This window comes from Spea bombifrons, chromosome 12, assembly GCF_027358695.1.
Source record: "Spea bombifrons isolate aSpeBom1 chromosome 12, aSpeBom1.2.pri, whole genome shotgun sequence".
Taxonomy (NCBI): Eukaryota; Metazoa; Chordata; class Amphibia; order Anura; family Pelobatidae; genus Spea; species Spea bombifrons.
Window position 1 is genome coordinate 30,998,862 of NC_071098.1, and position 12,386 is coordinate 31,011,247.

General features: G+C 50.7%; 1 protein-coding gene across 2 annotated transcripts; it reads right to left on the reverse strand.

Moving 5' to 3' along the window:
* Nucleotides 1–1,177: 1,177 nt before the first annotated feature.
* Nucleotides 1,178–10,280, reverse strand: USF2 (upstream transcription factor 2, c-fos interacting). 2 transcript variants are annotated; one of them, XM_053452219.1, is made up of 10 exons: nucleotides 9,935–10,280; nucleotides 5,058–5,101; nucleotides 4,754–4,869; nucleotides 4,251–4,370; nucleotides 3,855–4,008; nucleotides 3,610–3,697; nucleotides 3,440–3,498; nucleotides 3,260–3,354; nucleotides 2,659–2,787; nucleotides 1,178–2,528 (listed from the first exon to the last, which is right to left on the reverse strand). In XM_053452219.1, exons 1-10 carry the CDS (start codon nucleotides 9,970–9,972, stop codon nucleotides 2,439–2,441), a joined length of 933 nt encoding a protein of 310 aa, XP_053308194.1. In that variant the 5' UTR covers nucleotides 9,973–10,280; the 3' UTR covers nucleotides 1,178–2,438. The 2 variants fall into 2 exon arrangements, with proteins under 2 accessions (XP_053308194.1, XP_053308193.1); XM_053452218.1 differs by having other exon boundaries at nucleotides 2,659–2,790.
* Between the last annotated feature and the right edge of the window lie 2,106 nt (nucleotides 10,281–12,386).

Consider the following 12,386-nt stretch of genomic DNA (forward strand, 5'->3'; position numbering starts at 1 on the left):
AGAAGGAAGCAGGAGATCAGGACCGGACAGCGGTTCCCGGCTGACGGCACGCGCATGTTTGCCTAGATAACACTTTTTAGTTACTCTTTTACATTGAAAAGTCCCAGCATTACAGGGTAATCTTACCCTAAAAAAAACAAACGTTTTATAAGAGTCCGTCATCAATTTTTTTGTTACTTTGTGTCAAAACACCTCTTAAAAATTGGTGCAGCGATCTGGTAGCTCAAAGGAAACGCTCGAAGACCCAGTTTAACGTAAAATGCATTTTTGGGGGGGCTCCTTATGCATTTTCCTGCATGAAATTTGTTGAACGACTTCAGAGAGTGAGAAGGATCCCCTCCCGGCGGCCTGTCCTTAAAACCAGGAAGCATACTTAAGTACACTTCCTGTACAAGAGCGGCGGGAGCCAATCGCAGCGTTCAGATAAGATACGTCCGATTGGCTGCCGTTCCTTTGAATGTAATATGAGCCGTGCAGCGCATGCGCAGGAAGCTCAGGACCCCTGCTCTTTCAGAACAAATTCTTCCAAGAGAGTTGGGTGGTATTAGCAAGCGACGACGACAAATGTATCAGCACAAAGCGGAAACCTTGGTACAAAACGTTTTTATTTTCGCGAGTGAATATCTGTCATTAACTATCGGCTGCCTAGAGGGAATATATCGCGAGATGCCGAGGGCGCGAGGTGATGATCGTTTGTAATCGGCGCTTGCTTGGCAGAAGCAAAAGAACCAAAGTCCCCGTCGAACGAGGCGCGCGTAAACACTTTGGGTAAAGTTAACAGAAGGGAGAAAAAAGGAGAACAAAAAGCGAGTAACAACGTGGCCCCCGTATGCAAAGGAATCGCACCTCGCGGTCCGCGGCCAAACCGGCTACAAAGAACTATTTCTAAGTCTTGATAGAAACAGTTAGAAAATAAAATATATATATAAAAAATTGGCTTATCTTGGAAACGTGGCACGTGCGAAGGGCTGCGTGTTATTTCACGGCGCTGTGCTCAACAACCGTGGCGGCAACCAATCGGGGGAGAGGTAGGCGAGCTTCTAGCGACGAACGCGCGACAACAACCCCCCCCCGCCCCCGGGTTTGCTGAAATCTGGATTTACCCGAAGGGCTGGAATTGGTTTCATATAAAGAACTAAATTCATAAGCTAATAAATAAAAAAAAAACACTATATGCTACTGCAACATGCCTACGCTGTATTGAAATATACAAGATATTACAGAAGAGCGATGCGCCGAGCAGACGTACTCCCGCGCGGCGGTCGGGAACCGGTTGGCGGACTCGGCCCGGGGTCATGGAAATAACGGCTGAGCCCGGGGCCCAAGCGGGGCGAGTTATTCAAACGATAATAAAGTGCATAGATTGGATACACCTCACGAGAATTGGATTTAACGTGGACCCTCGTATATCGCACGAGCGCCGCAGGCGTTGCTCGGATGCATAGAGAAGCGGTGGGTTCTCGGGTTCTGTTTGATCCGTCGCTCCTCTCCGACTCTCCCGGACGCCATCGCTTTGTAACAGGGTCGAAAGCCGTCGAGGCAGAGAGATTTCTCTTTTTTTTGGCCGGTCACCGCAGCAGAACAAAAGAGGACGCCTGTCTTTCCCGGTAGCACAGCGGTCTCTGGAAAGAACGCAGACGATTCTTCTAGGTCCCCCCGGAAATTACGGCTCCTCTCAAGTATTGCGATCGCTACATATAGTTTTTGTTTGTCTACCAGATAAACGAATAGAAAAGCAGCAGCTCGGCTTCCAAAGTCTGTATTCAGAAATAGTTTTTTTGGGGTGGTTTTGCCGGAACGCCTCGCTGAGAAATGCCGCTGCGTGCCGCGCACGACGCTTTACAGATAGAGAAACCCGAAGCGCCGCGTAGCCGACGGGGTTATTCAAAACACGAACCCTCCGTTCGTTCGCACCGCCGAGGATTAAAAATATTAAAAGCAAAAAAAAAAATCAAAATTAAAAAAAATATTTGAGTGACATCGCCATCTCTAAAAGTCTAAGTTATGTTCATATTTATATATTTATACATATATATAAAAGGAAGAAAACAAAAAAAAAAAAGAAAGCAACGCAACTCTTTAACCCTTGGCTTCAGAGCCCTTCTTCGCGGGGTGGGGGAGACCTCATTTTGGGGCGAGAAGGCCTTTATATCGACCGCCCGGTGTTCGAGGCGGAGGGCCGGCTGTCCTCTACTCCCGTTTGTGCCTTGCAATCCGCAATATACTTTATACATGAAGAAAATAAACATGGATTTGACACCGCGAGGTCATAGGAGATAAAAGGGAAGAGGGGTAAATGTTAAGGATGTGGCAAGTGGCTCGGGCACGCAGGGAACGCGGGGCAGGCGGGAGGCAGATAATACAGAGAAGGATTTCCTTGGGTCATCTTCCGCCTTTCACCCGACACAACAATATTCCTACTCCAAAAAGATAAAAAGTTACTGCCTTGGAGGATCATCTACGACTTCGATTCCGTGCTGCTGCAGCTGAGCTCGGAGGAGGGTGTTCTCATTCTTCTGGTCCTCAATCTGAAGGAAAGAAGAAGAAAACGGCCAATCAGATCAGGAAAAACATCAAAAAAAAAATTAGCATTTTACGAAGAAAGGTTTCCATGAAAGTGTCTGGAGAGTCTGGGCCCCCCGCTATCGAGTCTCTGACCTGCTGACGCAGCACCTCGTTGTCCACGGTGAGCCGCTCGGCTTCTTTGTAGGTTTCCTGCATGCGCTGGTTGGTCTGGCGCAGTTCACGTATGTAGTCGCAGGCTTTAGAGAGGATGCCACCTTTACTCTGCTAGAGGGATGTAAAAGAGCCAAGCGTGAGCAGAGCGATAACGGACAGCTAAAGCTCTCAACGGGATTCTGCTCCGCGCGTGGCAGAGGGAGACGCCGGTTAGCGAGTCCCACAGCGACACCCGGTGGTGAAAGTTAGATGGGAGAAGACTCTATGCTACAGAAAGGAAGTGGATATGCGGAATAGCCTTTCAGCGGAAGTAGTTAAAGCAAACCACGAATAATGGAATGTGCATAAAACTACCCTAAAGGATAAAGACTAAGAGGGTCCTGCTGGGTCCCCCCCCGTTATTGCTGTTGTTACAAGCGATATTTCTGTGTGACCCCCAAGATGTGAAAATAGAAGACGATGATAGCTGCGTGTATCCCGGAGTCTACATTCGAGGGGCTCGCACGGCGATCAGCGTCCCATTATTTGAGGAGGGGGGGACAGAGGCGTGGCGAGAGAGGGGCACAGAGGACTCTCTTACCGCGGAGGTTTTGCTGCTCTCTGCATTGCAGTCTGGAATGATTTTGGACAGCTGGACGATCCAGTTGTTAATCTTATCCCTCCGTCTCCTCTCCACTGCGGAAGAATAAGCGGCAATGAGAACGTGCGCGGAGACCTCCGTCACAGGGGGTCGGAGAAAACATGAACATTTCTCAGTTACCTTCGTTGTGCTGCGCTCTGCGCCTCTCGTCCCGCGGAGTTCGGTTTCCGTCCATTTTACTAACAGGATCAGAGAACAAAACAAATCATCTCAAACATCTTTAAAGTCACGTAGAACTTTGCGTAAATCCAGAGTATTTAGAAGTATGTTTTCACTCGTCGAGTACGTACGGTGAGTAGGGGTGCGTCCGCGGGGCGATCGTCCTCTGGGTTCCTGCAGGAAGCACGTCTTGGTGGGTCATCATGACATAAAATTGCCCTAGTAACGGAAGGGATCGTATTGAGCACAGAAAATACACAAGAATTCGGGGTTAAAAGATACTTTTTAAATGGTGGGCAGGACCGTACAATAGGGAGGACACAGAAGGAGTCCATGAAATGCTTGTAATGCTCACGGGCTGGTCACCCTCGCTCACCTCCTGCTTGTGCCAAGGACGGGTCGGCCGTCTGTACGGACACCGGCGTCGCGTCGCCAACTGTGGAAGCTGGGAAGTAGGCGAAGCGCGTCTCCCCGCTGACCGCGTCCGTGGAAGGACTTCCGCCATTACTGAAAGGGTTCTGGATGACTGCCTGTCGGACAAACCAGAGGGATAACCGCCAGTTAAAACACGACTTTAGTCGCTGAAGCGCAGCGATCACGTTATACTCCGTGTGAGAAGCTCCTCTTAACCCCGTTTACGAGCCGTGAGACGCATCGAGAGCCAGTCGGGTTAGGAAAGAAATCCTATCTGCTGCAACGATTCAGATCATAAGAATTCTTGTTATGCTGCGAAACCCAACGCGAGACATTCTGAAAAAGCCGCGGCCGGTACCTGTGCTACGGCTTGCTGCGCACCACCAAAGGCTGCGGTGGACACCACGCTGACCGCTCCGGTCGCATCGCCCTGACCATCCAACTGACTATCTGTCACCTGGACAACGCGATACGTCACCTGCGGGGCGAGAAGCACAAAAGGGGAGCGTTAAGGTCCGCAGGGTGAGGGACGGCGGGGCAGCTTCCATCACACCGGTCCTGTGTGCGCTAAGAGATCCGCCATTCTCCCGGGTATATCTGCTCTCCATCTCTCCCCCGCGAGGGGCATTAGGCCAGCTTAAAGCCCTGCTCAATACGCACCCTCTTTTGGAGAAGACCTTTACGGATCTTTTATTGAACCCTCTGAAGGTTTAAGCTCGGACCAAAACTTTGGAAGTGTTCCGGGAAATAATTACAAATATGGCAGGATATTACATGATTAAGGAGTTATTTCTGGGAAGGGGTTGGGGTATTTTATAGCACGGGGAACGTTGGGGTTTTATTCTACTGTAAGTCAAGTACCTGTCCTCCATTATTCTCTGTGCGGAACTGGTATTGGATATTGTGGTCTGTGAATGCGGCTTGTTGGACAGTGGCGATGGCCACCGCTGTATGCTCGTCGGCACTCGTCTCCTCTCCTGGAACAGCCAAGAGTACAAGATTGTTAATAACTACATATATTTACGCACACACGTACACTCACACACACACCCACACCCACTTACTCACACACGCACGCACACTAACACACACTATAACGCCTGATCAAACAAGAGAATCCTGGCAGGCAAATTACTTCGGAAAACAAAACATTCAAAGCTCTTACCTTCGTGTAACTCGACAACGTCGTCTTCCTGTCCCTTATCGTGACTGAAGAAGAAGAAAACAAGAAGAACGATTAAAATGAATAAATAAACGACAACTCGAGACCAAGTGACCCCGGCCCATAAACATCTGATCTGAGAAACCAATCGCTTCGATTCGATCGCTTTGGGGCAGCAGCTCGACTTCATTAAAGGTCGCAACCGGCCAGCAAAACACAAGAACTCGCAAACGCTAAAAGGCCTGATAATTTATCCGTTTGCCAACGCGCATTACTCAATGACTTGCACGGAATCGGCTCTGCCGGGTCAACCTCCGTCACCTTCCACGGTCAACGGGACTCAATGAAGACAGAGGACCATCAAGAACAACCCTGTCTACAGCGATGCGACCGGGGCGGGAAAGATGGATTGACGGCTCATCCAAGCGTCTCCAACATCTCCCCCGAGTAACGCGTTCCAGAGCTTTACTGCCCTCACTGTCTACCATGGAGCCGTCCTTCCTACGGTCTACGATGACGGCCCCCGTGCGCCGGTGGCAGACAGCACGACGCTACAAAAACCCTACAGATACCATCAAGTAATGGAAGACGATTCCTCTGCTCGCTCGCCTACAGTACCCCGAGGACAATGAATGTAACGACTACACGGACTGCCCCGAACGAGCATGAAGCAGTCTGCAGAGAGATATGAAGTAGGGCGAGATACGATCACAGAGTAATTATCGGGAGTCTCTGTTAATATCTGGTCTTATGACCCGTCCCGGATCTATTAACCCTTTGTGTGAGCCGTGTCTGCCGTACGGCCCCTCGGGGCGCTCGTTGTTTAGTATTTTTATGAAACGGATCCTGTGACTTAAAACACTCAGGGCTTCCACTTCTTATCTTTAACGATAAACCGTCACAGGCGGGGAAGCTGCAGCCCCGTGAAACCTTTCCTACAAAAGCTGCGTTCAGCAGACCAGGCCCAGGGGGGCTTATTCACTAAAGAGAGAGTTCATTCAGCTCCTTGGCTTCAATACTAATCCAAGCCAAGCCAGCTTCTGCTGCAAGAAGAGCTTGGCCAGCCCTGAGAAATGTATAACCAACACTCCGAGTGCCTCCTTACTCATTGAACTATCCATTATACAGGGCTAGCTCAGGCCCCATCGCCGGAGTAACCTGCCTGCCTTTGCCCTTCATAATGAATAGTGAAGTGAGGCGGTTAAAACCACAACTCGCGTTTAGCGAATAAAGCCCCGCGCTGCAGCTTCCAGACGGCTGCCGGCTGCACCTTCCTGTTAACCTCAAAACTGTATAAATAGATAAGCAGAAGCTCTGCGTGGCGGGAAGAAAACTCTCACAAAGCAGGGGCCGATCGGGGGCCGCTGAATAACGCACATTTTTTGGCGAATCAAATCATAGAACCTGCCGGCAGGTCGGTCCCCGTCTGGTCTGCTGTAAAGACTCAAACCTTAATCAGTCGTTGGTCTCGTCTTTAGATTAAGGAGCCATATGTCTATCCCATGCGTGTTTAACACTGTATTACCCTCTACCACCTCTGCTGGGAGGCCGTTCCACTTATCTACCACCCTCTCAGTAAAGTAAAACTTCCTAATGCCTCTCACTCTCTAGTTTAAGATGGCGACCTCTCGCTGTCAAACGCCTCCTCGTCTGAAATGAGCTGATCGCATTCCAAAGGTTTCTCTCAATGCAAAGAGTGAGCGCAGGAGAGAACGAACCCGATCACACGCCTCAGACTGCCCGGGGGGCTTCACCTCACCCACGCGGACCCCGTAATCACACGCCTCAACCAGACTGCCCGGGACGCCACCTCACCCACGCGGACCCCGTAATCACACGCCTCAGACTGCCCGGGACGCCAAACACTGCACGGGGGGCTTCACCTCACCCACGCGGACCCCGTAATCACAGGCCTCAACCAGACTGCCCGGGACACCAAACACTGCACGGGGGGCTTCACCTCACCCACGCGGACCCCGTAATCACACGCCTCAGACTGCCCGGGACGCCAAACACTGCACGGGGGGCTTCACCTCACCCACGCGGACCCCGTAATCACACGTCTCAACCAGACTGCCCGGGACGCCAAACACTGCACGGGGGGCTTCACCTCACCCACGCGGACCCCGTAATCACACGCCTCAGCCCGAGACGCCAAACACTGCACGGGGGGCTTCACCTCACCCACGCGGACCCCGTAATCACACGTCCCAACCAGACTGCCCGGGGGGCTTCACCTCACCCACGCGGACCCCGTAATCACACGCCCCAACCAGACTGCCCGGGGGGCTTCACCTCACCCACGCGGACCCCGTAACCACACGCCTCAGACTGCCCGGGACGCCAAACACTGCCCGGGGGGCTTCACCTCACCCACGCGGACCCCGTAATCACACGCCCCAACCAGACTGCCCGGGACGCCACCTCACCCACGCGGACCCCGTAATCACACGCCTCAACCAGACTGCCCGGGACGCCAAACACTGCACGGGGGGCTTCACCTCACCCACGCGGACCCCGTAACCAGGACACACACAGCCGTGTGCCACAGAGATCCCCCCCACCAGCCCGATACCACGCTCCACAAAGTGCCGGAGGCCATAATCTAAAACCAAGAAGTCAGGGGCTTAGCTGGAACATAAGAAAGTTTCACTTCAGTGAGAGGGTAGTTGATAAGATGAACAGCCATCCAGCAGAAGTGGTAGGGGAATTTAAACATGCATTGGATAAGCATATAGCGCTTTAACACTTTGGCCCAGCAGGCAGGTATCGCAGGATCCACCGAAAGACTTGTAGCTGTCCTGGTTTCCAGTAACAAGCGATCCGCCTCCCCTCCGCGATGTCATTTGGATACCGGAAGCCGCTTTAGCCAAATATCTGCAAGTTTTGCATCTCCCAAGATCCAGCGGGGCGCAGAACATCTGGTCGCTCCTCTCCATCTAACCCAATGAACTCTCTGCAAGCTGCACAGAGCGTGGCCCCCGGGGGCCGCACAGACCCCGCCCCTGCCTGATAACAGTTACTGTTTATATGATATATCTGCCGACTATCCGCATCTCCTGACCAGAAAGAAAAGCCGTTTATGGTTATTCCCGTTCATCACCGTCACGCACATAGGCGTCTATTCACTAAGCGGGGAGTTTGCATTATGAAGCGCCCCTGCTCTCCGTGCCGGCAGGCAGTACAGGTGTCGGCGCCAGCAGCGGGGATCTGACCGGACATAAAGCACCCGGAGGAGGAAAGAAGTTTCTCCGCCGGCTGTTACAGCGAACGTGGCGAAGGATCAGGCTGCCGGCATCGCCACAATTAGCCAGCGGCCCCCGACAGCACTAACCCCCCCTGCACTAACCCCCCCTACCCTAACAGCCCTTTATGCAAATCAGCCGTCACCCGCACTATCCTAACGAAGAACATTCTCTCCTCTCACGCCAAAAGGAACTTTCCAGAATAACCAAAACACACAAATCGCCTACAAATCGAGATCGTTATACAACAGACTGCAAACGTTATGCGACTCGACATATCGCCCGACCCGCAGATATATCACAGGAGGGTATAATAACCTCATAGCACCTGTCATCCCCGCCGCACTTATCACAGTCCCTGCATTCAAACACAACGCGCGCTTACGACATATATATCAAAATAATAATTATTAAAAAACATGATATATTTACATCACATACAACAATGTATTCAGAACTTTGTATAAATATTTATAACAAAACATTTAAATTATACATAATATATGCATTATGTTTTTTTATAAATATTTATACAAAATTATAAATTATATACATTATATATAATTTATTTTTAATTTTGTATAAATAAGGTTTATAAAAAAAACAATATAAATATATGTAATTTTGTATAAATATTATTTTAAATACACATAAAATATATATATATATATTGCCATACTAGTGACATCAGCTACTCGACAACGTGCAATGTAAATTATTATATATATCAGCTCTGGCATCTGCATCTATTCCCGGCCCATATGTATACGTTAACGTATATATACTAAACGCAGGGGGCCGGCATATTCTATACGTTATTCCATAGGTCAGCGCCTATTCTATAACACCTGGAACGTGTAATAAGTTCTATGTAACGCACACGCCGTTTAATATTGCATTGCGATGTTTTTGTCCCCCACGTGGCACCGTACAATATGCTATTATCTCCCCCCCCCCCCCCGCTCACTGGATTATATTATTACTGTCATTAATAGCCCTCCGTTCTGCCCCTGCCCTCCCACAAACACTCACTGTCATTACTGCTCTTAATACCCATTATTACGCCGAGATTCTATATTATTACGCCGGCGTATGTTACGGTCATTTATACCCGGGCACACTAACGTCATTTACAGTTATTAGGGCTAATTACATGCCATTCTCACCCCAGTGCCCCCCTTTTAGTGTGGCTATTTACCCCATTCTTACCCCAGTGCCCCCCTTTTAGTGTGGCTATTTACCCCATTCTTACCCCCAGTGCCCCCCTTTAGTGTGGCTATTTACCCCATTCCTATCCCAGTGCCCCCCATTAGTACAGCTATTCACCCCAATTTTGCCCTGTGCCCCCATATTATTGCCCTTGCTTAGTGTGGCTTTTTACCCCTGTGCTGCTGTTAGTATCACTATTTACCCCATAATTACTCCTGTTACCCCATTACCCCCCCTGCACCCCATTATTATGGCTGTTTACCCCCAATGCCCTCTATCTGAAAGTCCATTTACCCTTATACCCCCAACCACCAGCCTGGCTATTTGCCCCAGTGCCCTGCGTTAGTATGGCTGTAACTCCGCATTAAAGTACCCCCTTAGTCCGCCGCAAGAGTGCAGGCCGCAGCCTCGGGCTGGAGTTCTGACCTGGCGGAGGAGTCGAGGCCCTGATCCAGCATGTCCATGTGTCGGTACTCGGGGTGGCCCGTGTCCCCCGGGTCAGGCGGTGCGGGGCCGAGGCCCGAGACGGCCCGGGGGGGTGGAGGAGGCGGGAGGCCCGGCGGAGCTGATCACGGGGACAAACACACGGGTCATGTGAGGAGATCCCCTGCCTGCCTCCCTGCACCGCCGCCGGGACACGTGAGGAGGATGGAGGCGGGGAGAAGAGAACCTGGCACACCGCGGCCCAGCAGCACCGACACACCGAGCGCCAACCGAACGAACGCAGCGCTGACACACGAGCGGGCGGGCCCGACAAACATCGGCGGGCGGATCCCTCGCACAAACAACAGCGGCGGCGGGGCCTGGAGCGGGCGGGCGCGACACACACACTTGGCGCACTGCGGGCGGGCCCGACACACACACACTTGGCGCACCGCGGGCGGGCCCGACACACACAGCGTACACGGTCCAGACAGGAGCGGGCGGGCGCCAAACCCACATTCACAGGCAGTGTCAGCTCGGCAGAGAGGCGCGGGCGGGCACTAAACCCACATTCACAGACTGGGTATCGTCTGCAGATGAGTGCGGGCGGGCGAACTAGGTGGAAGCCCTCGCGGATTAGTGCGGGCGGACGGCCCTAAACAAAACATTTACTATATGCAGACGCGGGCGGGCTGAGGAATCAGGGAACTGAGCAGCCTGTGGACCCGGATTATAAAGACCAACTTGTGCTTAAAGTGGAGCAGTTGTCATGGCAACCATGGAACTGCTCCTGTCAATTGCTCCACATTTAGCATCCTTTATTTTATATTTAGAAAGCCTGGTGCATTCAGACAAAGGAATTCATGGAGGATTTACACAAATAGCTGCCAGCAGTCCAGAATTGACCCAGACAGTCCCTAAAAACTGGTTTATACCATACTTGCCCCGAGGATGTTCCATATGTCAGGGCTGCTGAAGGGCTCTGGAAGTGTGAAAAGTGGCCAAAATCTGTATATGACACTGCCAACAGTCCTGGATTTCCCTGTAGAGTCCCAACAACTGACTTATTATGCTCATTTACCCCATTAACTTTCCAATTGCTATGATTAAAAGTAAAGGATGACTTCGCTGTAGAGGGGCTGAAATCGCTGGACATCTTCCTGCCCTGATATCCTCTCCACCCCTTACTGCCTGAACTCAACCAACAGCAATCAGCAACTTAGTAGAGAGATCGTCCAATGGGGAGGAATAATGGTGCAGATCCAGGGAACAGGCTGTATATAACACGTAATCATGTTTATGGACCTCCTACTTGCTTCTATTTTGGAATAGTTAGGTGCATCAAGGAAGTTTCACTTTGCCATTCGAGTGATAGATAAGTGGAACAGCCTCCCAGCAGAGGTGGTAGAGGTTAATACAGCAAGGGAATTTAAACATGCATGGGATAGACATACGGCTCCTGAATCTAAGACGGGACCAACAACAGATTAAGGTTTGAGTCTTTACAGCAGGAGAGATGGGCGACTAGACGGGCCGACGGGGGCCGCCAAATTCTATGTTTCTAAGAGATTTGTGTGTTTGGCTGTAGTATGTATTCTGCCCACTAGGGGTCATCACCGCGCATGGACCTGATCTGCCGGCGCAGTCTAGGTGTCTACGTTTTTCGTCTCACAAAGAAGCCGCTAACCCCGAATATCTTCACAGTCAGCAGGTTTTCGCCCTCGATTCAGAAGCACGACGTTCACCGGCCCACAAGGGCCGTTACTACTGGGGTTATTATATCCTTATCTTCTCATCTGTGCCACACCACAAAGTGCGTCTTTCCCCGTGAGAACAAGACATTTACATTTAATTTATTTAGGCCATATAGAGGAAACAAGAATGTTCGTGCAAAACATGGCACCCCTCCCCCCAAGCCCTTATGGGGTGGAAATTAATATTTTATTTCATTTTGCCCTATAATATAATATTTCCAGCTGAATATGGATTTGGATGAGTTCTCGCTCTGTTATCTGACCCCAATCGACTAGACAAACCCCCCGACTCCTTATCATACTCCCTGTGTGGAACAATAGAATGACTCAGTCTTAATCACCCAGTCGGACTCTCTGACTAATGAAAGTCTATGGAGGGACGGACTTCATTAGCATCGCCATAAAGCATCAGCTCAGTGTGGTGATTAAGCAATGAAAGTCACCCAGAGTATTTAATTTCTGTTTACAAACCTAATTAGTAACACGAAACCACGATGAGATACGTTGCCGACGCAGCAACTGCCCCTCCCCCTTCCCTAAATATAACCCCCCCCCCCGGAGGCAGATATAAAGTTTTGTCCCTGCGTCTGCTCGGTGAGGTTCTGCACAGAGGACCAATGCCAGGATTCGTTCTGATTTTGTGGTGGTCGCGGCTGGTACCGGCAGGTGAGTTACTGACTCTCTCTGCCAAAATTCAATAA

Coding starts and splice junctions, on each gene's coding strand:
- USF2 (XM_053452218.1), bottom strand. CDS start 9,972: ATGGACATGCTGGATCAGGGCCTCGACTCCTCCGCCAG. Junction 4,009..4,250: donor CGCAGCAAGCCGTAGCACAG/GTACCGGCCGCG, acceptor TTTGTCCGACAG/GCAGTCATCCAGAACCCTTT. Junction 2,529..2,658: donor ACGAGGTGCTGCGTCAGCAG/GTCAGAGACTCG, acceptor TCTTTCCTTCAG/ATTGAGGACCAGAAGAATGA.